Below are 27,543 nucleotides of genomic sequence, written 5' to 3'. Positions count from 1 at the left end.
CACAGGAGAAAAAAAGTAGTTTGATGATGCTGATATTGGTGAAATAGGTATGCTCTATAAGTTCTACACTAAACAGTACTACATAGTACTAGTCCTTTCTGTTGTGTTAAGGATACAAATCTGACATGTGGCCAGTAAGCAGAGGCCTCCTGTTGAGCTGTGAGACTCAGAAAGTGCACTCTTGCTTTCTAAAGCCCTTTTTGGAGAGGAGTTTGTGTAGCCAGGCCAGTCTTAGTTCCAGACATGATCAATTGTTTATGTCTATAGAGTGATGTGCATAGCCACTTACCAGAGTCAACATTTGCCTGTCAGAGTCCTCTCAACGGCTTTCAGTTAAACAGACTCACTAACACCTTACTGCCTGAGAACTTTCCCCCAGGAAAAAGGTTTGTTCAGCTAAAAATAGTTTAGTGAGGTGACAGATAACTGATTTGGAACTGATGGTGATAAATTCACTAGTTGTGTTGGTGCTAATTCTCAAGGCTAGCTAGTATTTGCCTAACAATTCTGCTGGGTATCATTGACACAGTAACGGAGGTGCAATATCTTAACGTAAGTGGTATCCCTGCTAGTGGGGAAAGGACGATGAGTCTGACCCACAAACCCACTCAAGTCAGTGGAGTGGTTCCTCTCTGCAGAATGTTGGCAGAGAACCAGATTTATACTCTTAATGAGAAGAGATTGGGATGTGTGCTGATAGGCATCTTAACAAAGCTTGTGTTGCTTAATAAAGATAGGTGAGGGAGAGGGCAAGGCCAAGACCAATGTCAGTGTTTGGTACAGGGACACAATTACTCTTCAGGCTTAGATTAAATGAAATATTCACCAAAACAACATTGGGCAGTGAGGCATCTGTCCCACTCCGGGCGTCACTTAGTCACTACAGTCACAGTTGTCAGACCTGAGGGGAGATGTTAAACCACACATTTTTCAAGACTAGTGAAGATAGGCACGTTAATTAAATTGCATTGCTATGTAATCTGTTGACTTACGGTCACTCTGTATTTCAACACAGCAAACCTAGGACTTCATACATTTCCTCATTTTTGCAAATATTTGAAAATAAAGGCTGACTGCCTTAGTAAGACAGTATCTATATTTTCTGTGTAATAATTCAGTTTCTTCTTTAATGTTCAGACTACTGAGGTGTTGAGATGTGTATCATTTAAGAGCTCCGTATTTTTCTAGCAGAAATTTGAAGATCAGTTTTGTGTTCATACATGCTGAATATCTTGGTAAGTTTTAAATCCAGATGAGTTTGTATGTGCTGCTGAAACTCAATCCAAGAGGATCCCATTTCTTCTGTTTGTAATGCTGAACGAGTCTGGAATTTTTAAGCAATTAGCTTCTTAGAATGGGAACGAAGAAGCAGTGTTAATTAAACTGAAGCTATATATACTGCTATTCTGTTCAAAACAGGAGACTGATTTTCACTTCTTCCTAGAAGAAAATAAGAGCTGTTCTGAAGAAACATACCCTATGATGGATGCATTGCTGATTCTTTTTAAACTTTTAACCAAGAAACTATCTTACTTTAGGCCTCTCAACAGTATGCCCTGAGCACCTAGCTGTTAACAAATAATGAGAGCATTGATTCCCTGAAAGGAGAAAAAAAATGGAGTGCATTAGACTATCAAATTAAAAATTTATTCCAATCAGTACTGGGGGGACTGCTTCCTACCCTACTAAATTAGGCAACTGGGAATTAATGGCAAGTGAAAATCATTATAATGACAGTCCTTTTTCATAATGATTTGAGAAATTTTCTAACAGTGTCACCGTGACCTCAGAGAGTTTCAATTGCTCTCTGTACTGAAGATGCATAAATGCTGATTAGTGACAAAGGGCTTCGGAGTACTTTTTAGTAAAGCTGAGTCTTTTGTAAATATGTGAGGTCTGGCATCTAACTTGTCAGTTAGTGTAATAAGCTGTCCATCTCCATTTGCGTAAATAACATGCCTGTGTGCTCAGGATGAAGAATTCTGTGACTTGATTTATGATATTTAATGCCCATCTAGAGAGCTTTCAGCACATAAGTAATGTGTTTATTGAGTTCATATTCTCATTCGTTCCTTTAAACCAAAAATATGCAATTTCTTTGCTGTTCTTTATTATAAGAACAGTATTTCAGTTATTTTTATGGGATGAATGGGAACAGTCAAAGAAATCTTGGAGATGTCATTTAAACAGCAAAGTTCCACAGTGAACCAAAATAAATGGAAATAGAACTGCATGTAAAAGATCTATGAGCAGAGCCAAGCTGCTTTGTTTTGTTTTGTGGCAAAGCAGCACGTACTCGTTTGAAAGCTGTCTGTGTGCTGACTTGATCAACAGGTTTTTTTGGGACAAATACTTTGACTCAACCAGAGTCTGTTAGTTGTTAGTGGTGTTGGATGACAAGGTGACTGGCAGCTGAATCCACAAATTTGATTGTTCTAAGTTCAGCTTTACAAGGCAGGTGGCTGATACCAGTGTACTTGTCTCCTAATTTTCTTCCATTCTGATGTATGGAAGGCTAAATATTTGTTAGAAGAAAGTGTATGTGTAGATATAAGAGAATAATTTTAAGCATCAAGGTTTTTAAACGTATAGAAGGGTAGCCCATGAAATGTATGCATTGCAAAATGTCCAACAAAGGATTGCTTTTCCTTAGCTTCTGTGAGATTTACATACCCCTTCAAGATGGAATATCATACTGCTGATGTTAAGTGAAATCTGTTAGAAGATGTCTTGCCTCTTCAAGTTCCCACTTCACAGCTCATTCAGCTGCAATAGCTAAACTAATCAGTAATTGTCCTTACAGCTTTTCTTCATGAAAAAGAACAGAACAAAGAAACGGAGAAAAATATTCTGTAGTGGAAAAATGACATTTCAGCAGAAGCCTTTCTCAAAGAATGATTTAAACCTCTGTTTACCAGAGCAGCCGTAGGTCAAAGTTACCATGGAAACAGAAAGAATTCAAATAATATTAGCAATAGCATATCTATTATGATATTGCATTAACAAAGCCATAGTAAAGGGTCACTTGTGGTTTCATTTACAGGGCTCAATTTTTGGTGATTTATCACCAATATTACAGGCTACAAATGAGAATTAGAAACAGATGGTTCAGCCTTGAATTGTCTTACTGTAATGTTGAGAGGAAAGAAATATTGCGTTTTCCCATTACTTTGTAAAAATATTTTATTTATTTAAAAATGTTTATAAAGCTTTTGACTTTTTGAATGTAGTGAGTACGTAGACTTTTAGAAATAAAGCAATGGTAAAGCCATAAAATAGGTTATTTTCATGTAGCATCTAAAACTTCTAATCCCACTAGACTGGTGACATCTGGAAAGAAGATTACTTGTAAGAATAATAGATAAAATCTTGAGCTTGATACCACGTGCATACCTTTTCCTGTGTTGGTTTTCGGAAGTGCTAAAAGCTCATTGTAATCAACATAGGTTTTCTCTGAAGACATGAGGCTTGAAGTCCACTGTGTCAATGCACTGTCTCTGTCAGAGAAGGTGAGTTGTCCTTTGGTGGTTTGTGTGAGGGGAAAAAAAAAAAAAAAAAAAAGCAAAGAGCAAAAAAGCAGCCCATTCTTTAAAGAGATAGCTAAGATTTACCTCTTGGAACAGGGGTGAATTATCAAGATTGCAAATTCTAAGGTTCTGCCTCTTGTATTCCCTGAATTTAATTATTATTAATTTTTTTAGTAAGGACGGTTCCTAACTACTTAAATGGCTAAGTCTGTGTTGTTTTGTTTTGCTTTTTTTTTTCCCCTCTGTGTTCTCCTGGTCAAGAAAAGAGGGAAATATAATACAACACTGATTAGACGTTTGGTCTTTGACTCTTAAAATGTTGGCTGAGGCATAGACTTGGGTGCTACCAGGATAGGGCCAGAAGTTTCTAGCACTCAGTATCAATTGCCCAAAGGCAGATATAAGTCCTGTGTTTAATTTCAGTAGTTTTGGAAAACTGATCAATCCATGTGTTGAATGACTTGTCATACATGCATCCCTAAAGTATGTACAAACACAGAAGAAACTGAACTTTATTCAATATGAATGCAGGATACAAATACCAAAGGAGTTTTGTGAATCTGGCAGAAAAATCAGGCACGGGAGATGTGGAAAACTTTCCCAGAGCTACGTGATCCTAATGACTGTGCTTGAACACTTAGATAGTGCTTTGCCTATTACAAAAGCTGTAAAAACAGTAACTAATCCGCAAAGCAAATTATGTTTTGCAGATGTGTGCCTCTGCTGGGAGGAAAGCATATGTATGTTTGTCTGAAGGAAAAAAAAATTGATTCAATGCGGCTTTATTTGGTCATTTTTTTTCTTAGAACTGTGAAAATTATAGCTTGATGCATGAAAAATGTATGTATCTTTTTTCTTTTTGAATGCAGAAGATCCAATTGTCGTGATTCTATTACAGACAAAGTGAATCTGAGCACTCTAGAATTATTTGAAAAAATGGCAAACAAGCAGTGAAATACCTCTGACTATAATGTTTTCTTTTTCCTTTTGTTCACACACTCAAATCTCAGTTTTCTGGTGCAGAGAAGTACGTACACATTTTATATGTGGTTTTTACTTTCTTATGCTATTGCTTGATAGCTAATTCAGTGTTAAGTGAGTGCTGCTTTGTCAGGAACTGGTTCTAATTTAGAAGTTAACTTGAATTGAACCTGCATTCATTTAAATGCTTTAATAGAAGCAGAAAGGACAGCAAATTTTAAATGCTGAGGGCATCAGTTGCCTCCAGTTCTGTAAGAGCTATCTGGCTTTCCAGCTAGTGTGTGTGTTGCAAACGGGTGTGCAAGCCTATGCATACATATCTGTGAGTTTGGTAATTAGAGATTGCAGTGATGGGGCTGTTCAGAGACTGGCAAATGAGGCAGTTTCTCCAGCGTACAGGTGCTGGGGATGGCTATGGTCATTGGCTCCTCCCTCAATGAGGCTGTGGCAGCAAGCTCTTGCTCTCTCCAGAGTTGGAAGCTGAAAACAATGTGGTTAGTCTCTTCTTCTGCCTCATTCCTTGCCCATCTTTTGGTGGTTTTGTGCCTCTCAACCTCCTCCCCAAGATTAAGGGTGGGGATCATGTATGTTTCTCATTTATGATTAAGATCATAGGCAATCTTAATTTTTGGAGCCAGGGCTTGCTCTGGTTTCATGTCCTATCTTTGGCTCTTGTCTGCATATTATCCTCCACAGAGTTGTAGCATGTGGATGACCAAAGAACAGAAAATGTATTTGCGTGGGCTGCTAGTCTCTCCAAGTATGTTATGCAGGAGAGAAGCTGCCAGCCTGCGGTAGGAGGGTGAGGAAGGTACTGGTCATCCCTGGGTGTCGAAGTTCTCTATGAAGTATCATCCCTATATGTGCTGTTCTAGTGACAGGAAAATTGATTAACACAGGAGAAAGAATGTTGGTGTTGTGTATATATACATATTTCTTGCTCTAATGCTTTTTCCCATGGACTTTGGAAGACAAGTGCCAGTTCCCTCAGTGGGCTGATCCTGATTGACACCACATTGTACGGCCTAACAGCAGCGCTGTCAACTCCAGCTGCCAGCAGTGGCTCTGTGTTGTGTTACTCCTCTGTGGTTTCAGTAAGCAGATCGTATTGCAGCAAAATGAACCCTGTGTGGGTGAGTGTAAACTGAGACATTAAAAGAGTCCATTATTTGTAATTGTTCAGGCAAAAGGAGCATCGTTGCAGGCGTCAATTTAGTGCAGAGAGAATTAAAAGGACAGAAATAAGGATAGGATGGAAAATAGTGTGCTTTCCTTGCATAGCTAAAAATACACGTGCAAAAATATTTTGAAGAGTAGTATGATGGATCTGAGCTCTACAGTTGAACAGTTGCCTCCTCTGATAATCTTTGGTCTTCAGGTCTTCGGGGCACGTTAATTTATAATATAAATGAATTTCCACGCTAGCTGCAGAAAATGTTCTTAGCAAATGGTACAAGATGTTTTTTCTACCTTTCTGATGTTTCCTGTGTATGTGACTAAAGAATAACATGCTTTTTGGGTGGTGCTATTCAGACAAATACAGCTCTTTTAAGCTGCTGCTGGTATATGAAAAGCATGCAGAGGCTTTACACTTGATACAGAGATTTTTATATTGTTGGCAAAGATTGTGTTTGCTGGATTTCACGTACTTTCATTTTCTCTTTGATGTATGTGGGAGAGTGCAGAAGGGGAAATACTTCATTATGTCCATGAATTATTCAGGTACAGTTCTAGGAGTTAACATTACTTTAAATAGCTCAAGGTCTTTCTTTTTCCTTGAGTATATCTCAGAGTTTTCATTTTTATGCTGATTGTATGCCAGGCTTCTTTGCAGAGTACAATTTTGATGAAATACTATCTTTTGGCAGTCTCTAGAAATCATTTGAGGCTTGAATTAAGTATTTAATTCTGATGTTTTCCAGCATCAGATATGCAGTGACTCTGATAGATACAGGTGAATTGTCATACACGTGTTCTTAGAACAGAATCAAATTACTCTCCCTAGAGTGAGTTTTCTTTGTGCTCTTTCAAAAACATTGATCTCAAATAGCCCTCCACATATATTTCTACAGAGGGAAGAAAAGGAATCTATAATGTTAAATACTAGTATGCTACTATGCATATAATACCAGGCTATTTTTCTTTCAAAGAGGAATTTGATTAACTCTTTTGCTGTGCCTCATTTCAGTTGGGAGATTTGAGTACTAAGCCCTTATACTTTGAAATAAAACAAAACGGAATAAGATGTGAAAAACTTTGTACAGAAAATGGGTAAGAGTAACAGCACAGAGGAAGATGATTCAGAAAAATTATTATTTTTAATTTATTGTAGTTGTAAGCTATTTTTGAAATGTCAGTGATTCCCTACATGATCACTGCTTTTAAAAATGATTCCTCTGGATTTTAGGGCTTTCCTTATGGTCTAAAGTTGGCAGCAAAATGGATTTAGAGTTTCTTAAGGAAAGAATGCATCTGTGTAAAATGAAGCTGCTGTTGATAAGTATTTCAGAATGGGACTCCTGTGAACAAAGCTCATGCACTTGATTGGAATTCTGACAGCAGTGAGGATTTTGCTCAGTCACACACTAGAGGAAGGGCCATGGCAAAATGTGCTCTGGGAAAAATACCAGTTCTTTAGCGTGTTTGCTGAGCATAGGTCTCAGTTTGATAGTTTTTCTTCAGGATTACATCTGCAAAAGCAACATCGATGATTAAAATGTACTCTGTGTATTCGAGCTCATGATAGTAAGGTGACATCAATGAGCGTATAACCCCAATTAGCTTTCATTGACTTTTCTGAATGCCAACATCAGTCATTATGGCTGACAAGTAACAATGAACAGTGTAATTTAAAACGTGTGGATGCTTCAGTCTTGTTTCTTCATTGAATTGCTTACTGGGCCTTGACTTCACAGATCTTAAGCTATTTCTAAGCAATGGTCAAGATTTTGTTGCAATGTCATTATACTGTAATAGAATGGAAATCTCTCACTTGTGTAACAGTAACCTGAAAACACGGGAAAAGGCCTGGTCCCAGTACCAACCTGTGGGTAGAGATATGAAAGTACTGGTCAGGAAGCAGCCTGCATTCCTTTGCTCAATCACAAAAATATGTCAGTGCCGAGCTCCCTCAAGATGCCAGCATAAAAAACGAAAAGAAATACAAGCCATTGAACATGATATTGAATAGGGACTGCATGCTAATTACAATAAAATTATAGAATAGTGCATAAAACTCTCCAAAGATGCTGCTAATGACAGAGAACCTTTGTCTACTGTGTTTAGATGCAGGGAAGACAAAAACAAAAATGTGTGCGAACATAAAGAAATGCATCTTTTATTTACCTCTGTTGGTTTTGGGATGTTTAAAATGGGCCAATTTGTCACCTAAAACCAGTTGTTCATCTTGGTTTCCAACACTAGTTGCTGAAGCTCAGTTTTACATGGATTTTCTGTCTTGCTTATGCATATTGTAAAATTTACATGATCTTGATAGGTCGATTTATTATTGCTTGATAAAATAATATACGTTTCTGTATTTTCATATTCATTTGTATGTTTTATTGTCATTTTTGAATACGTGGGTAGTAACTTTTTAAATTATCATAGTATAATTCCATAAGCAATAAGTTTACTAGGTGTACAAATTGGTTACTTGGAATAATAATGCTAGACCATCGTAAAAGGGGCTTCATGAATAAAATGTTATCTTTTTTGTTGATGTTTTATTAACAGTAGATGTGAGTTTAGTTACCTTGGGCACTTCGTATGTACTTATTGCCATGGCTGTTCTTATTTATTGCAGCTTTCAATCTTCCTGGAAGTTGTAGACTCTGAGCTCCAACAGGGCAAAAAGTATTGAAGTACTTGACTATTCTGGAAAAGGATAGAGAATTCATATACTGCATGTTAAATTTCCTTGTAGTGATTACAAGAAGGGAAGCTAGGAAGAGAAAAACAAGTAGGGAGGGAACTCAAGATTGAAAGAAAGGTCCCTTTCAGTGATGCTGACTAAACATACAATCCTGGCAAAACCTGTATTTCTATCCCATTGTTACGTTTCAGCTTTTTCTGTGATATATCAGCATGAGTCACTGCATGTCTTTTATAGTAAAAGTATTCTGAGGTTATATTCCTAAACTGAATATCGCCGATGCCAGTGATTTGAATAAGATACATAGCATTTGGATGAAAAAAAATAGTTGATAAGTTTTATTGTTGCTAAAATCTTTAATACAAAAATTGTTACTAAAAATTATGAAATATACCACTGAATATTCCCCTGAGTTGTAGTTAACTGTGCTGCTGCAGAGGAACAGGTGTTGCAGTATGAGAAATAGTTTAGTAAGTTGGAAGAAAAAAATGCCATCACGTTAAATTTCTGATGCACTTTAAAGGCAAAATGGTGCTAAAAGTCAAGTGGGAAAGAGACACAAAAGTAGGAAATGGGTTTCAAGGCTTATAAACGGACTATTAGAAAGTCAAGAGATTTTTGCTGCAGAGCTGCTTTCACTAAACAATTTACTTCCAGGAATAAATAAATGATATATCACCATAAATACACAATAGACATTGCCTTGGGACCCTGATGGAAGTGTTTCTTTTTCTTTTTGATAATGCCTTTAAGCTATTCACTGTGAACGTTAAAGACTTAACCTCTATTTTTTCTATCCTTCTTTTTTTTGTTATTTAATTATGTTAATCTTCAAAGACTGTAGTAGCAGTAGTGGGAGAATGAAAAGAGGGTCAAGAGGTAATAAGTTCTAAAAGAAATTACAATTGTTACTAATTGTCATAGCAACAAAGGAGATGTGGGGAATAATGGTACCTAGCAAGGAAGCAAAGGAGTGGAAGACGTATCTCAGCCGTTCTGTGGCTTTGGGCAGACCAATCTTGAAGTATTTTTGTTTTATTATGAACGTACATGTTTTCAGAAAAATATTAGTGTTAGGAGAGATCTGGGAAGCAAATTAATGCGCCTCTTCTTGGATGTGCTTTTATGCATTCCTGAGTCTGTATCTGTGGAGCAACTGTTTGCAAGTCAGTATTCTTCCTTGGTGGTGGATAAGGAGAAGAAATAGGCTGCTGATCTGTCAGAATAGACACATCTCATTTCAGCTAGAGAAACTCCCTCTGTCAAGTGTTCATTTGTACGTGTAAAGGAGTACAAACCTTTTAATCTTAGTTCATCTCACCTGGTGGAGTTGCTTCAGCTTAGAAGATGAGGCAAAGGTGTAGCATATATATACTCAATTAGCATGAGACCATGCTCATTACTATTGTTACGGAGAAGATCAAAGAATGTTTAATGTTGCTAACAATATGGATTAATTTGGTTGACTATAATATATAAAATAATGCTAAGGAACAAGCCTGTATATTTCATCTTTTTTGCTGTTTATCAGTACTGACATGAAAAGCTTTTAGATGTTTAAAATTGCAGGGTTTGTTTTTCTGGACTTTTTCAGTGGAATGCTTTTATGTATAAAACAACATAGAAATGAGTTAAGTTGTACATTCTCGGAGTATAAATTATTTTGACTGACTAGTATGTTTAAAGTAAGTGAACAATAAGTTCTTCCATTGTTTAGATGCTGTTTCTTTACATTTATCTGTTCTTAACTTGAGATAATCGCAGAATTTCAAGATTTGGGAGGGACCTCCAGAGATGGAGTCCAAGCTGCCTCCTAAAGCATGTTCCCTCCCATAGGTCACAGGTAGGTGTCTAGATGAGTCTTGAATATCTCCACAAGGAGACTCCATAGTCTTTCTGGGAAAACGGTTCCAGTGCTCCGTCGCCCTTACTGTAAAGAAGTTCTTCTGCTTGTTTATATGGATAACCATTGATTCTCCTTCTGAAAAAATTAGTTGGACTAGAGGTACTTCAGTCATGTCTCTGAGAACAGAAAACAAAATCTAGTAGTGCCTTGCTGCTTCTGTTTTGTAAAGTATTTGGGTACTATCACATTAACCCTAAATGATATTTTCAGTCTTCAGTACTACACAAGCCTCAACAGTGATTTAGAAGATACTTAAGTTTTAGGCTATCTGTAACATTGAGCAGTGCGTGTTGTTCTGCTTCGGTTTAATACAGAGAAACTTTTTTTTAATTTTAATTAAACTATTTTTACTTTGGCTTTGTTATAAGCTAACTTAAATCCAGACTAGAAAGGTGTGTGTCAGTGTAGGTATTGGGTACCATAACCTGACAAAATGCATCTGTATCCTGTATTCTGTGTAATTACTATGCTTGTGTACTGGACTGTAATAAGTAATTTGGTTATTGAAAGTCTGCATTTTGTTGGCTTGAAGATAATAGTTTCTATGAAGGCGGCTTGCCAGCAGCTCTCCGATAAAAAGAATAAGATGTTCTGTGTTAGATGCAACTGTAACAGTCAGGTGATGCATGGAGCACTGCTTGTTTGTTGTTGGGAGATTTCTACACTTGACAGTTGTTACTTTCTGTGCTTGGTATCTGTAACTATAAGAAGAGCGTTTACAATGGGTTCTGCATTTCAGAAGAGGTGTTTTCATGCTAGTGGAAAGCAAGGGAAATGATGCAAAAGGTCCTTGTGTTGCCTATATGTTGTTTTTGAAAGAGCGGAAAACAGAATTTAAAGACATTATTACTCAAAAGAGTTGAATAAATGTAATAAGCTTTGAGTGTGAATAGGAACTGACATTTGTTGGGGTTGGGAAATACTTGAAATAATTAGAATATGAAGAAGTATGGTTGGAACTGAAGTCATAAAGGGCTTTTGCTAGTTTGTGGTGTAATGCTGTTACATTTCTTTGCTTTCCCTACAGCAGATATCTGTAGGGATCTCTAGCCCCCTAAAGCAGCTTGGTGCATTGAAACAATCACCTGATCTTTTACGTGCTGAAAATCAGTGTTTGTTTTAGATTAGAACGGGGAACATAAGGGATGTGTGTGGTGCCAGTGTATTGTGGACAAGTCCAATGTGTGTTTTCCTCTGTGAATGGCTGAAGAATCATGCTGGTTCTGGTATCACTTCTAGATTTTGAAACAAAATGCTAGCTGCAGAATGCAGGTCTTATCTTAGTTTAGACGTTTGTGACTGTGGAGAAAATCATGAATGTCATGTCAGAAGAAATGCTGTAGATGTACCTGGCGTTATGTGATTGTACTAATTTCCCTTACTTCAAAACCTTTTCCTTTTAATCATATCATACTAATTATAGATTCTTGACCATAGAATGAAAACATTAATGGGAGGAAAATGTAAGATGATAACTTGTTTTCATCCCTTTCCTAAACATCAGATTATCTGATAGAGACTGGAGAAAATAATAGCCTCTTCTCCTTTTCGATAGTCTGGAGAGGGACTAGAGAAAATTATTGCCTCAGATGATTGCAAACACAGTAAATCACAAAAAGAGCCCGGGGACCCAAGGAGCCACACCACATAGTCAGGCTTTCTTCTCTGTTACTATAAGACTTTATTGTACACACAGATATTTCAAAATTACTGAATTGATTGATCATACCTGGATTTTCAGGTAATCCTATACTTGTGTCTCTTTATGCCTTCGAGAAACAGAACTTTAGATCTCTGTTCAGATAATACTAGTAAGAGCAGATACTGATTAGAATTCCAAAATTTAATGAGAAACAGCTACTGATAATTTTGTGTTCTGCTTTCTTCTGTGTTTCGTTCTGTTAGTTTTTCCCTCTTCAGATATTCAAGATCCTGAAAAACAGAGAATAGTGCCAAATACATTTCTGTTTGGCCAAGTGTTTTATACTGTCTTCTCTCTAGTCAAATATAAATAGAAAAATTTAATATAGCAAATTCTTAAACTTATTTTCCAGGTTTGATTGTGTGGAAGAGATTTAGACTCAACTGTTTAAATGCTTTTGCTTATTTGTTTTGTTTTTATTAGGATGTTTTGAATAACTTGGGTTCCTGTGAGTTAGATGAAGATGACCTAATGCTTGATTTGGAGTTCGTAGAAGAACAACATCACCATCGTACTGGTAAGACAGAGAAATATTGGATATCTTCAAAGAGATATTATTATTCTAGGAATACGGAATATGGAAATGTGTTCAGTACAATTACTTGGAAATAATAAAGAATAATTTCCTTAGAAAGGTAGGAGCGGGTATGCATTTATTAGTTTGATTTGTAAATACCTGTGCCATTTGATGGAAAGGTACTCTTCAGCTTTGCTTTTTGCCTTCATGTGGTCAATTATTAAATGGAAATCTTCTGTACCTGTAAAAATTTCTTGTAACTGCACAGCACCAAAGGCAGACTCATGTAGTTTTCCAGATATTTACAGTGACTTCTGCCACCAGACAGTTGCAAAACAAACAAACAAAAAGACTGCTGATGCAATTGTAACTTGATTTCGTGCCTGCTGGAATAACATGCTTCAGACAAGCAGGCCTTGACTTGAGGTGTGAGTGTAACATGATTGCTTTCGTGCACTGCATTGATTAATAGCAATAGCGGTGGTGAACTGTCCATGTGCTCAGAAGAATTGTAGAACAGGTTTACCCAAACTCTTGGTAAATCAGGGCACTTGCAGTAGGGAATCTTGCCTTCCTTTTTCCATAAGCAGGTAAGTCCAGGTAACACAAAAAGACTCAATGAGCATAAAACATGTGAGATTTATACTTGATCACAATGTAGAGCTCTGAGTTTGTACTCTGTTGTGATGCTTCCTACAACGGTGACATGACAATGACATTATTACAGTGACTCTTGCTTTCACTTGCTATTTTCTAAACCCTTTTTTCTCCATCCACAAATGTATATATCCATACTGTACTTTTATGCAGACTCAGGTGGAAGAGAAGTTTCTGACAGTTATTCCTGCAGGTGTGCAATGTCTTCAGTTCTGGTCCCTCCTTTGCTGCAAATTTATGCAGGAAATTATTATAGACATATCATTGCTGATTGAATTATGCTCTTGTTTCCATTTTTCTCTGTGTGATAATTCTGTGTTGTTTGTATTTAGCCACTGTGTTGTGCCATTGCAAGCCTGTTTTTGCATATCTATTTAAAGGGAAAGACAACTGTCTCATTGTATTTGGTAAAAAGAAGAGTAGTATAGAGGGCTGTAAAAGTAGTTTTTGTGATCCTGAATAATTTGTTTCCTAAATAAGTGAGAGCTAAAAAGTTTGAGGATAAAACTAACTCAAACAAAGGTCATTTTAACCAGGAGTGAGTAATGCTACTATGGGGTTATAGAAAGCGAACACATGGGTGAAGAAACATGAATTGAAAACAGAAAAAAAACAAAAGCAACCTTTTTACAAGAAATCATAATGCTTAAACGTGATTATTTCCTGGGCCCACTGTGGACAAATTAACTGGAGGAACCATTTCCCATAAATAATATTCTCTATCATGTGCTTTGCCTTGTTTGTATTTTGTTACTTCGCATACATTCGTTGCTTCAAAAGTAATGCCTCCTATTTATTTCTATGGAGTCTACAGCAGATAGAAAGAACAACATAAATATTTGATAGAGCAAATTCTCATTTACAAAATGCTATTTTTGAACATAGTCATTACTGTTAGCTATGGTTTTTTGTTTTTTTTTTTACCAACAATAAACAAGAACTCACACTCCATGCTCATAAAAATCTACATGACCATCTGGAGTATAGCATGTTATTCACTGTCACTGTCACCACTGCTGAAGCACAACATCCACTGTGCTTGCATCCACTGTTTCTTTTCCATAAATATTCAGCAAGCATTGATAAATAGTAATGGTTGCCATTTTTTCTACATGGATTACTTAAATTCCATTCCTTTGCTACCTCTGCACTTCCATGTCAGACATCATTATATCAGTCTGCCCCTCTACTGCAGTTTGTCACATGGCAACAAAATGTAAGGGAATGTTGTTTGAAAGATTCATTCTCTATTGCCGTACTACTAACTGACCTCAGATGCTGTAGCCAATATAATAGCATAGGTGGCATTGCATTCAGGGCAGCCCTCGTATTTATGAAGCTCTGAATTAATGGTGACAGAATAGTTACGTCCATTGCATTATTATAAAAGATTTGTAGCAGCTTCTGGAAAAGCTAAGATAATAATGCTTGACATTCTTGATGAAGAAGTAATTCCAGTGGAGATGTGATATGATAAGTAGTCTTTCTACTCTCAGCTCGTTATCCAGAGCTATTTTAACTCTTTGAGTATATACGCCATCTGAAAACAGGAGTCGATGATTTACGTGGTATTTGATATTAGTTGATTTGTTGGACTTGTAAAAGCTTCCTTAAGGCAATGGGCTTGATTATTAGTCTATGGGTTGCTTCAGCAAAAATTGTTGAAGACAATCCCAGACATACATACAAACCTGTGAACCTCTTTTTCTCTGCTGGCAGATAATGCCCAAGATATATAGGTTTCAGCCCTACATTATATAAGCCTAATGTATTTAAACAGTTTTTTTTAGCAATACGTGTTTATGTTGATAACAAGTTCATTAAGTTCCTCCCCTATGTAAAAGGGTGTGTATGTTTGACATTCCCATGAGTGTTGCACTGTAGTTGTGGTCAGGTGGAAGTTACTGCATATAATTTTTTTCTCTTATCAAAATAGGAGCTTTGATTAGTATAAAAATGTGTCATGAACATTAAAAAAAAATGCTGTTTTTTGCATGGTAATATTAACTTCATTGTCTTTCTGAAACCTAACTTAACAATGCTACTGTGAATGTAATGCAATAAAAATCCTATTATGCTCTACATAATGATTCTGATCATAGCATTTATTAGGTTAGGGCCATAGGTCTTAGTTTTATTACGATTTACTTGTGCCCCATTGCTACACTTTGGCTCCTTATGAGAAAATCTGCCGGGAATTACTTTAATGGGAAATGTTCCAAGAGAAGTTCAGCTTGGTAATTTAACAAATATGTTGAAATATGATGAGATGTAATTGGAAAAAGAGTTCAGTTCCTTCTCTTACTGAGAGATAGCTTATGAATCAGGTAAGTTTCTATTCTTCAAGAGCCTAAAATAATCTGTAAGATGGCAAACTGTACGGGTAGAAGCATCACATCTTGAATAAAATAACAAAAATGTTCCTTGGTTAGAAGGCTGTATGCAGCTAGCTGTAACATTGAAACATTGAACAATTCTCAAGTGTAATGCTACATTTGGTAAATGTGATCTTTTGTTTAATGGCAAATTGACTCTTAACTGTCATTAGAAGGTCCAAGTTTTTAAAGACGTGTTAGTTAAACAGTGATTCACAATTGCTTCTGGTTTTTTTACCTGCTGTTATTGAAAGGAAGAGTAGTTGTTAGGGTGAGATATGTCTTTGATTTTTCTGCTGAAGTTGACAGTGAGTTGATAGTTTAATGAAACAGCTATGATTTATTGATCTTAATTTTGGTGACTGTTTTTGAGTAGAAAATGAAATGCTGTTGCAAGAATTTCTGGGAGAAATTTGTACTAAGGAATGCATTTTAAAAGAGGAGATACTAATTGGCAGGATAGGGAACATTGCTCTGTAAAGCAAAGCTATGTATGAATTAAAAAGTAGAAAAAGAGAGATTTTTGTGTTTCCCCCCCGTGTTTTTTTTTTCTTTTAGAAATAATAGAAAATATTCTTTTCCCCAGATAAATTTTTGTGTTCTTGTTTGTTCTCTGGTTGCCCTTCCAGACTATCTTCATGAAATACAATTCCTGCAGGAAGGCACTATGAACTGTGATTAGTACTAGAAATTGAAATAAATAAATAAAAGATTCCTTAACTTTTTAATGTAACATCCTTGGAGATGTTCAAGGTCAGGTTGGATGGGGCCCTAGACAGCCTGATTTAGTGGCTGGCAACTCTGCCCACAGCAAGAGTTTGGAACTGGATGACCTTTAAGATCTCTTGCAGCCCCAGCCATTCTGTCTGAGGATTTGCAAACCTGATACAAATGCTTCTACCTTGAATGTGAAGTTCTGTGTTCTGCAGGACTTACCATGGCCTTGCAGCTCTGCAATCCCTCATTTGTGACCTTCTCTCCTTTAGTGTGTATTAATTTATTGCTTTCACTTCTGTTTTTAAGCCTACATTGCTGCGAAAGAGATTATAAAATGGAGACAATTATAAAATGGCTCCATTTTATTATCCCACCTAACAATTGCTTTGAAATTTAATAAAATAACATTTATGTATACTTGGTGAATTGAGAGCACCACTCCTTACAAATGCAGAATATTAATCAGCTTGATTCACTGAGGTTTTCTCATACTGTTCTTTAGCTGGAATGCTTAAAAGTAAACATAGTATGACATACGTGATGAGCCTTGAGGGGGCTTTTTTATTACACTGAGTAAACTAGCCTTTTAAAATATGCTGCAGTGTGGATTTCCTGTTGTAAAATAATTAAGTTAGTGGTTTCTATAGCGGGAAACTGACCTGCTTATAGAAAATGACAGCAGTATTTTAACCTTACTCATTTTTGTTTTCCCTGTTGAAACATGATTTATATGATTCCAAGGTATTGATTAATCAAATATATAATGAAGACCTTTATCTTCAGTGATACAAGCAGTGGAGAATCCATTAATGTGGTAGGCACACATATAAGTGGATGAGGTGTGCTTATGTTGTGCATAGCTTATTGAGAAAACAAATATTTTGTTGTCTTGCTCTGTTGTTTTAATAGCTACTAGTATATAGCAATAAATAGCTACCTTTTACAATAACGTAAAAATGCATAGCCAATTAGGGTCACGTGTGATTATTTTCACTATCTGCCATACATGTCATCAAAGTGGTCCTGCTTCATTTTTTTTTTTTTTCCTCTCACAAAGACATTTGTGCATACCTGGGATGTACAGTGAGCAGCCCAGCTGATGTTAGTAAGAGCTGGTGGTACTGGGTGTACATGCATGCTCACCTCTGCTTTGGGCTCTGAAGCACACAGTGTCTGTTGCAGAGTGCAGTATTGATTAGCTGTGCATCCAGGCTGGCCTGCTGCATCCATCACATTGCTACCTGAATGCTTGCTGAATAGTTTTGAAAAATGCAGTTCAGTGTAGTTTTGGGAAGAGATTTGTCTTCAGTCAGAGCTTTAGCCATAAATTTAGTACTTTGGCCTCATCTGTAAAGCAGTGATCCAATGTACATTAAAAGCATTGCTACGTCATCCCTAACATATTTCTGAAACGATATTATTTGTCTTACTGGAAGAATTAAATTAACAAGGGAGTATGAAAGTATGCTTCAGCGTTGATTTGAATATTTTTCAGCTCTTCAAAAACAAAACAACTTCTACTAGTGGATATGCAGAAAGGAGGATTCTTGGTGTATTTTTCTGTTAATATAACTGTAACGCACGAGTTTGTAAATCTAACGTAGAAATTTCTCTCATACAGCACATGTTCCTATAGACCCGATAAAACTTGAACAAAATTAAGTAGACATTCTTCATGTATAAAGTGTAATGATGTTACATGGTGCTTTAGAATTGGAAGTTATGTATGGGACAAGGGACGTATCAGTGAGATAATTAGGACCAAATGATTCTACCTTTGCCATATGCTCCTGTTAGATAGCTCTTCTCTGGATACACTAGTAAGATCCAAACCATAGAGTGTTGGGCTGGAATACTCTATCATAACATAAACATTCTTTCTCATAAGAAAAAATAATCGTATATATGTATTTGTTATGAATTTGACAGATTACTGTATCAGTTTTGCAGACTTCTAAAAATAAGGTAAAAACAACATTTTGATTTTTTTTTTTTAAATGCATTTGAGTGAAACATTAAGGTTAGATGTCAAATTACAGCATATCAGATTGTCATCTATTAATAACATAATTATTTATTTGCAACTTCCTTAACAAACGTGCAGTGTGCTTGTTTTGTGGAAAATGAATTTTTATGGTATTTCCTTTCATTCTAGGTAGCCTGCAGGCCAATTTCTGGCAGTACCCAGCCAAATCTTAGTGCTGGTGTAATGACCCAGTGATATTAATTAGGTAGTTGCTGAGTTATTCTGAATGTGATGAACAAGCTGTGTGGAAATTCTGTGGTTGGTTGGAGCTCCTTCTGTGTCTATTAAATGTACTAATTATTTTTATTAATTTTCATGGAGAGTAGGGTTGCTTAAGCCAAAATGCAATCTCTGTGCTTTTTTTTTTTTTTTTTTTTTTTTTTAAATTAACAAACAGTGGGAGAAATAAAGATGCTATTAAAAAGTACAGAAAAACTCCATGCTGGTAGTGGGTCATTAGCAGACATAGTTAAAAACTGTAAACTCTAAAAAACAAAACAAAAAGTGCTTGTTTTTGAAACGTGAAATATATTCTAAATGTAGTAAGAGAATAGAAAACATGCTGTGTTTAAAAATCCTACTGTTTGGGCTGTAAAACCCTGACTGCTAGCTCAGCTGCAGTGGACCAGTTGAGGTTCACTGAAACTGACAGGAAAAGCTGTGAATTCTGCCTTGAGTATGGCAGCTGCAGCATGACTTTGGGGCTAACCCTCAACCAGGTGATGGCTGACTGTAAGCTGTTGCCTGAATTCATTGTTGTTCTCTATGGAAGAGAGCATGGCCAGCCAGCTCTGGCTCTGTCACATCTGCTGTCATGTTAGCTGGTTCCTGGTGCCACTGCAGCACCTCAAAAGGAGCGACTACCACTTGGATGTTTTTCCTAAGATTTCTGGGGAAGCAAATATACTGCTCCTGAAGAGAAGTTACTAGCTCCAAGAATCTGATGGAGTGTTTACGTAATTCATTCTTTGACTATTTAAGGAAAGAAGATTTTGTAGTGTTTAAAATAAAAATGAGGAAAAAAGGTCTTAACTCTATTTGTGGTATGTTGTGGTAATATGATATGTAGTATACATGTTGTGGTAATTTGAATGTATGCATTTTTTCATGGGTGTATCACAGGCAACAAGATACCTCTCAGTGTGTAAAATGAGCCAAGTATTTTTATTTTTTTTTTAATTAGATTTTTGGTCATTAATCTGTCTTAACAAGACTATTTATTATCAGTACTGTTGTTCATTGCCTTCCTGTGCAAAAGGTCTTGTGTGCAAGGCCAAGCTGAAGAAGGGAGTTGAGTGAAGAGGGAGGAGGTGGTGGGGGAAGAGGGCAGGAGGAACAAACCTCCTACTATAACACTGTGTCAGACAAGCAAGTAACAAAGACTTCTGCGTCTCTGATAGAATGTGTTTCTCAGACTGTTTAGCTTAGTGGCTTCAGTGTCTGGAAGAACAGTGCACATGTAGGTGCTCTGCTCACATTTTTGTGAATTTTACGGTTGGGAGAGTAGGTAGTATTATGACAAGGGCATACTTTTGCGAGTCAAAAATAACCACTGCGTGGCTGTGGCTAATAGTGTTATTAGGAGTCTTAAAGCCGAAGTTACTGATAGTAAGGAGAGGTAGAAAAAAGCACTAGAGAATAAATTAATATTAAATTGGAGTGAAACTAGACAGAAATTGTAGACTGAGATAAGGTCTGTGTTTACCATCATTCCAGAATGCCCTGATCTGTGTTATGAAAAATAATGCTGAGTTGAGATTCTTGTTTAGGTTCTGTTATTTATGTAAATGAATGGAGTAGTATCATTCAATTTTAATTAAGAAAAAAACTACAGCATTAAGCAACTATCAGTTTAAAATGTTTTATGTGAAATATGGATTTGCAAATCCACTTTTGCACCTTGTTTACAAGTAACACGAGGCATATAAGCGTAGGCGTCTAGCTGTCCCTCCCTCAGAATGTATTTAAATTGTGCCTGAGGTATTATGGATAACTGGCCTGTGCTGAGCACTGTTAGTGGGTCCTGGGAAATATTCAGCATCCTGAGTAAATAGTACTTTTAGTTCTTTTTTCTTTTTTTTGTGTGTGTGAAGAGGGGCAAATGAAGGATATTTTCAAATGGTGAGTGTAAGTTAAGTTGCTTTCTAACTGATGGAAATTTTATTAATGATATGTACTTGTAAATCCTGTTCACTTAAATGAAGCAGTTAGAAGACCAGCATCACAGAAATCAAACCAATAATATAAATGCCATGAACTTTTTGCACCACAAATAGACAATAAAGGCTAAAGATCACAGTCCTGACCTCCAGAGTTGTGAAGGAGTCCTTTGAGTGAGATGCATTTGCATGGTTATCATGAAGCAATTAGAATTAGAATCTGTATGTCAATTTCCTGCTCTTTTGTAATTATAGTGTGACATTTAGTTACAAATCCTTGTTTATATTGGTATGCTCAGCCATCATTGATTGAAAGAACCAGGATGGTAATTAAATTAGGCATACTACCTTCTTTCATTTCTTTGATTTTTATACTTACATTGAGATGAAACATCTTCTTAAACAGTATCTGCAGGCAGAAAATAAATGCAATATTAAGTGTTATGACAAATCAAAGCATCTTGTGTTATTTATAGCAATTCTACATTTTTACTTGGCACTGTGTATGCAGTATGCTAAGTGCTGTTTCTCTGTCCTGCTTTGCAAGTTTGCAAAGATCTAGAATGGCTCTTTTGCCAAAATGAAAATGTGATGAGAACTTAAGAGAGGCGCATGCTGTTTCCTTGCATATTTTTTTTGGGGGGGTGGATGTGAATATAACCAAAATTTAGAGACTGGGCATAACAATTATGAACTCAAAATTATTCTGCAGAATGGCCATAATTCAACTGTGAAAAAGCTGTGAACTCCGTACCTATTCAGCAGCTTTCCTACTTAAAGATCAGGCTGAGACTGTTCCTAGAAATTGTGAGGGATGATTTTTATGTTTTAACTATTTGTTTCTTGGATCCTTAATGCTTCACTTATAGGTATGAAAAGGAAGGGTACTGTAATACTTCAAACTTGGGTCTGGCATTCTTGAGCCAGCTTAAGGTTTTTGATAAACGTTTTCCACTTGCACTGCAACAGTTACCTTGGGCTGGTCATTTAATTTACATGTAGTGTATCTCAAGTAGTACTCCCAGTATTCACAGTAAAATCACAGAATCACTCAGGTTGGAAAAGACCTTAAAGATCATTGAGTCCAACCATGACCTAACCATACTACCTTAACTCTAATAACCCTCTGCTAAATGATGCCCCTGAGCAGTGATTTGAGATAAGAGCTACTCAGATACTGTTGGGATGAAGTTACATTAATAACTATTTCATGCTATCTTTAGAGACCAGTTAAATTTTGTTCTTTTTCATGCTTCGTTCCAGGAAGTGAAGCAGACATTAGCACAGTGTTAGCATGTTTGCTACTTCACAGTATCACAGAATGGCCAGGGTTCGAAGGGACCTCAAGGATCATTGAATCTCCAACCCCCCTGTTAATTGTGTCATTTTTGTCTTTCCTTCTGCTAAAGAAATGCCATAGCAAAACACAAGCTTTTTATAACAGGAGCAAAAGATACTGAAATAGCACACTTATCAACTGGAGTCTAGGCTAAAAAACAAATGAAAGCATTTCTTTATAAATCTTTCAGAAGTTGTACTTACCATCTGCCATTACTGAAAGATTGAGTCATATCTGCAGTAATTTTTGAAAATGTTAGTTGATTCTGTCTGTCTTTTACCCGTGTCTCTTCATCATGAGACAGCATGTCATGTCGTCTTTGCCCTTGTGAAAGCAGACGTTTGATAGTGTTTGGATTTTTATCAATTTTTATTTCTGTTTTTACCTACAACTTCTTTTGAGAAGGGAAGAATTCACAAGTGAGTGCCATGCAGGTAGCTAACCTTTAAGATTTGCTGCAGCCTAGTTTCAGCTTTAGGAGGCTCAGTAGGTATAAAAGGCTTTGGAGTTTGGTCCGTGGTACAGAGGCTTTGTGAGAATGTTTTGATCTTCAAGACTTTCTGAAGAAGCTTGCACTTTCTAACTGTATAGCTCAGCTAATTTTGCATAATATTGTTCTAAGGAGCAAATCATGTGTCTCTTTTAGACAAGAGAACAATTTGAGGTGAGTTTGGGAAGATAACCTTGGAGGCCTTTTTTGATTTTTGTGTTCTGTACCTTAAGCTTACTAAAAAAAAAAATTAAAAAAAAAAAATAAATTCCTAAGTGAATAAATCCCAGCTCCCTTTGCTTCACTTATTCACACTCAATTTCAAATTTTTTACTTGAGAATCTTACTGCAATCTACATCCTTAAAAAGAGTTTGTCAAAGCAACTCTTTGCCATCATTCCAATTGCTTCCATGAAAGACAATGCATTCATGAAGTCTACTAACTAGTAATAGTAATAATATTGTTATTCCTGGTGAATTGTTGTTTTTTCTGTTTCTGTAATGTAATATTTTTAAGATAGATTTTTGATTTCCAGTTAAGATTTGAAGGAAAGAGTGGTTGCAGTTGAGACTATTCGCTCAGAACACAGTTTTGAGAAAGAGCAACAAGTTCTCTATTGCAGGACAGTTACCATGCATTATGTTGGATCTATGAGTGGCAAACATGATACAATGAATCTCTGGGTGTTTGCATCACTTAGTTTTTTTTTTCCACTGAACAATGAATATACCAGTTAAGTATTTAAAGAATTGTTGAACCACGTGCTGAACTGTGAAAAGATGTTTGCCAGTGAAGATTTGCCTCCTTCAAAGAACATAGTCTGGTAGTTGTGTAACTGAAATCTTGATTCTTGCAATGTGAGAAGTGTGTTTTTTCACTGTTAGCAATGGCAAAACTGAAATGCTTTTAGGTCTGTCCAAAAATGAGCATATTCCTGCATGCAATGTATTGCATAGTGAGGAAAAGAGGATGGTAATTAATTTTGGTGACAAGTATTGTTTTAAGATCACTTAAGCTGCTGTTCAGATAGACCCCCAAAATAGGCTGAAAATTATTGTAGTGCTTAGCACAAGGGTGTGTGGGATTTGAGATTGCCTGCCTCAGTGAAAAAGGAGATTTAAATTAATGACAGAAGCCATGAACAGGCATACACAGAGTTGCAAACTGGTGGCCAAAGGATAATGGAGGTGATGTCAAAGACCAAAAGTCTCCAGTTACTAAATGATGGGCCATGAAAATGCTCTGGGTGAAGCTTTGGCACAGTGCCTAGTCTGGAAGAAGCGTGGATGTATGTGGCAGACAGGACATAACAAAGGCATTTGACTGGGATGCGTCAGTGTTTTACATGTTCAATTTTTCTTCTATGAAGTCCTCAAAAAACAAACTGAAAAACACCTGAAAAATAACCAAAACCTCTTAGGAATTGTGACTTTTCTTTCGTATAACTGCTGAATCTGTAAGGGTGAGAAATAGAACAGAAAACAGACAGGAAATGAATGTAATCCTTTCCTGTTCAGAAGGTTAATGTCCTCATTCTTTCTTTTCTGTCTGAATATTTACAGCCCTGCAAACATAGTTCATCTATTTATTTTTTTTTTTATAAATGAAGATTGAAGTGGTTATCTTTGCAAATGTCACGACATCCACAGAGGCACCAAGGCCTGAGAAATCTTGATAAATGGTGGTGGTGAAATTCTCTTTTTTATAAAGATTGTGATTTTCCTGATTGTCAAAACCCTGGGCAGTATAATTAATCTGTTGAAGATCTTCCTGACTTGAGCAATTTTTTTCTCACCTATGTCTTTATTGAGGAGAAAAAAAAAAAAAAAAGCCATTTACCATAAAAATACACTTGCTTAGATGCTGAAAATCAGTCAGTAGATAAAATGAAAATACAGCTGTGTTGTAATATTATTTCTGTGCTTATTTTCCCAAACTGCTAATTTCACAGAAAGTTGTTTTGACAACCCTTACATTTTGTTCATGAATAAAACATGGCATAACTGTATTTCTAAAGCTTGATTTTTATTTTCTTTTTCTATATTCAATCTTTGTGATTTTATTTGGAGTTTTTTCGCAGGCTTGGGAATTCAGGAAACTATATTCTTTAAACTTCAAACTGTAACATTACTGACACCATGTATTTGTTGTAGCTTTTCTTTTTCAGGCTAGGAAGACATAGATATGTTATTTAACCAGTCAGTGTGTACTGAATTAAATGCAAATAGCTCCTGATTCTGAGAATTTTCAGTCTAAACCCCTCAGCTTGCTAATACAGCATGCATGTGTTTGCATCCTGATTTATTCTGAGCTGTTTAGAAAAAATCATGTGAAGAAACCATGACTGTTACTGTGCATTAGAAGAGACAGTTTTGTTTGTGGAAGGAGATCTGCGAAGCACAATGGACAGGACTGTACTGAGCTCTTTTTTACAGTCTCACACAGTGATCTTTAGAAACGTAATTATCGCAGTTGGTAAATACTAGGGTAAACATAAACATATGGATGAAAATAGAGAAATAGTGTTTGGGGGAAAAAAAATGGTGTCGGAAAATCTAAGAGTTTCTCAGAAAAAATAGCATGGTTTGGAATTAAGTTGCTTTATATTGCTTAATATTTGAGTTAGAATTTGACTTCAAAATTTTTTTCTAATTCTCTTTGCCTTGTGATATCAACAGAAGTACTATTCCTTCAGTCTAGTCTTAAAAGAAGTCAACAGGTTGTATGAAATCCACGAGAACATTTTACAGATTGCAGACATCATAAGTAGGAGCTAGCTGTAATATAAGCATGCTTGCTTTCTTTTCATACTGCTCTCCTTCTTCTGCAAAGCAAGGTGGGGTATGGATAACAGTTAATGGAGAACTGTGTTCCATGAGATGTCTGTTCTCATGATATTTTTCACTCTTTCATAGCCTACAGGAAAACTGATATTTGCTTCTTCTGTCATACTGGGTTAACGAGCTCTTGAATCAGCTCAGTGGCAGTGGCTAGAAAGATGGTAGAGGGAATGCTGTGAGGCCAGTGGAGCTGACGAAAAAAAATCTGATCATTCTTTCAGTATGAGAATTTGTATTTCCAGTATCTTGAAACTGTAAATAAAAGATGTTTTCAGTCATATAATGCTCTTCTTAAATAGAAGTTGCTTCTTTTTTAACTCATATGTAGTATGTTTAGTATTTTATCTGTTATTTATTAGCTTGCTTGCAGCTTGCTTGTGCATTCTGGAATATGAAAGAACCTATCTTACCTTGCATATTAGTCAGTTGCTATGCTAGCCTATGAATTTCTTCTTTTGTAGATTCAGTTCATCAGAGATATGTCATGCAAAATTCCTATTTGTTCATCTTTAGTTTTCCTCCTGGTCTAGTTCTGTTTGCTTCCCATTAAAAACAAATATGTTTTGATGGACATCTTTCTGCTTATCAAGTGAAATACTCAGGTATGATGCAGACAACCTGCATCTTTCAACATGCAGTTTGTTCTTGATCTTAAGTAATGGTATATTAATTAAATAGTTTTAAAGCTGTGGGTCAAAGATGGTAGCTCTTGTTCTTGTGCTAGCTTAAAAATCTACGTAGATAAGACGTTAATTCAATTTGCAAAATTTTTACTGATACAATAATGGCAAATCCTCTCAGTAGACATCTGTTATGTATGTTATGGAATAGATTCATCATGATTATTTATAAAGCTAATTATATTTATAAACTCTAAGCTAGGCATGCTGGAGTTCACAGAACTCCATAGAGATCAGCTTTCTTTATGTGTGGGGATGAACTTCTCCTGTATTTACTGCTGCTAAAACATATTTGAAATTTTGATATCTCATCAGTATTTAGGTCAATGCACTTGCCATGCTGATTGTATTCCTGTTGGTATCCAGGATGATTCAGCAAGTTTTACATCTATTGCTTGTTCCTTTACATTTTTATTCTAATTTTAAAGTTTGTTAAAGATTCAGATCTCTTTTTGTGTCATTTCTTGTTTAGTATGTATGCACATTCACTAGTTTGTGGGGAAAAATGTTAGCTATATATCACAGAGCACATAGAAAAACACATCTCTCCTTCGGGAAGCAGTCATTGTTCTGTGCTTCAAGAATTTGCTGTGAAAGCTTCTCAGTGGGGCATTAAGCATTTATTTAGCCTAAGGCACATAACTATCCATCTGAAGTCAGTGGGAACACACAGTTTAGATGTTAGCTTATTCATAGGCGTCCTTGGGCCTGGGAGCTTGGATTCAGATCACATAGTAGCTCCTGTAACACTGAATCTTACATCTATTCAGTTGCCATAATTTGCCTTAAGTATAATGTACTATGTTTGAGTATAGTATTGCTAACAGGTATTGTACAGGCCTAAAATGTGTCTTCTACCTGAGGAAAGTACGATTACAGGCGGCTAATTAATGGAATAATTTTTTTTTTAGGTTTTGTACTAGCAGCAGCTCAGTTAAGAAGAACAAAATGTGATATTAAGTGATTAATGATTATTTATATTAGTGATTATTTTCCTTAAAGTAGATACAGGAATGCAGTCCAGCTGCTTAATTTCATGTAGTTACTGGGCAGGAGATGTAAGAAAAAGATGAGAAGACAAGGCAACTTTTTTTTTTTTTTTTTTTTTTTGAAGTTATATTTCAAGGAAACTAAAGTTGGCAACAAAGCACAGTATGGTTGATTAATTTAAAATGTTAATACCATTTCAAGAAAAAAAAGATGTACAAGACACTTTTTTTTTTTTTTTTTTTTTTTTTTTTTTTTTTTTTTTTGAGACTTACTCCTGCAAACTCTGCTATTTTCCCAGAACAGTGAGAGTATCAGTCCTTGACTCATTCTTAATCATCGAAGTGGTGGAGATGCAGGTAATGTGAACTCTACGCCTAATAAATATTTTCTTTAAGCAAATTGTTATTATTATTATTATTTTTTTTTTACCACTGCTAGTTTCCTACTTTTAGTAGTCTAAAGAGACATGGAAAACTTTTATGCTAGTTTCCTACTTTTAGTAGTCTAAAGAGACATGGAAAACTTTTATGTAGGAAGAAAAAGTAGTCACAAAAAACTGACAACTTCTTCAAGGTTCATTTAGATGGGGTTTACTTACAATCTCGGCATGTCTTTTAAACTGGTAGGCTGCATTTTAAGAAATGACGAGATACTGGTTCTTCAGTAAAGCAGAAATTCTTGCAGGCGGACTAGATCTCTTCCTATCTTTCTTAAATACATTAATTTTGTTTTTATTTCATGAATATAGCATCTAAATATTTT

At 36.0% G+C, this 27,543-nt stretch overlaps 1 protein-coding gene across 5 annotated transcripts in view; it reads left to right on the top strand.

Annotated features, from left to right (window-relative positions):
* CCSER1 (coiled-coil serine rich protein 1) overlaps positions 1-27,543 on the top strand; it is a 617,512-nt gene that overhangs the window by 110,526 nt on the left and 479,443 nt on the right. For all 5 annotated transcript variants that reach the window (XM_052681483.1, XM_052681485.1, XM_052681486.1 and 2 more), the window contains exon 4: positions 12,414-12,507. In XM_052681483.1, the coding sequence (XP_052537443.1) occupies positions 12,414-12,507 (94 nt within the window). The remainder of the gene's footprint in view (positions 1-12,413; positions 12,508-27,543) is intronic.

Source organism: Tympanuchus pallidicinctus, unplaced genomic scaffold, assembly GCF_026119805.1.
Source record: "Tympanuchus pallidicinctus isolate F22 unplaced genomic scaffold, pur_lepc_1.0 scaffold2, whole genome shotgun sequence".
Taxonomy (NCBI): domain Eukaryota; kingdom Metazoa; phylum Chordata; class Aves; order Galliformes; family Phasianidae; genus Tympanuchus; species Tympanuchus pallidicinctus.
Note: the sequence above shows the minus strand (reverse complement) of the source record. Positions and strands in the feature narration are given on the sequence as shown.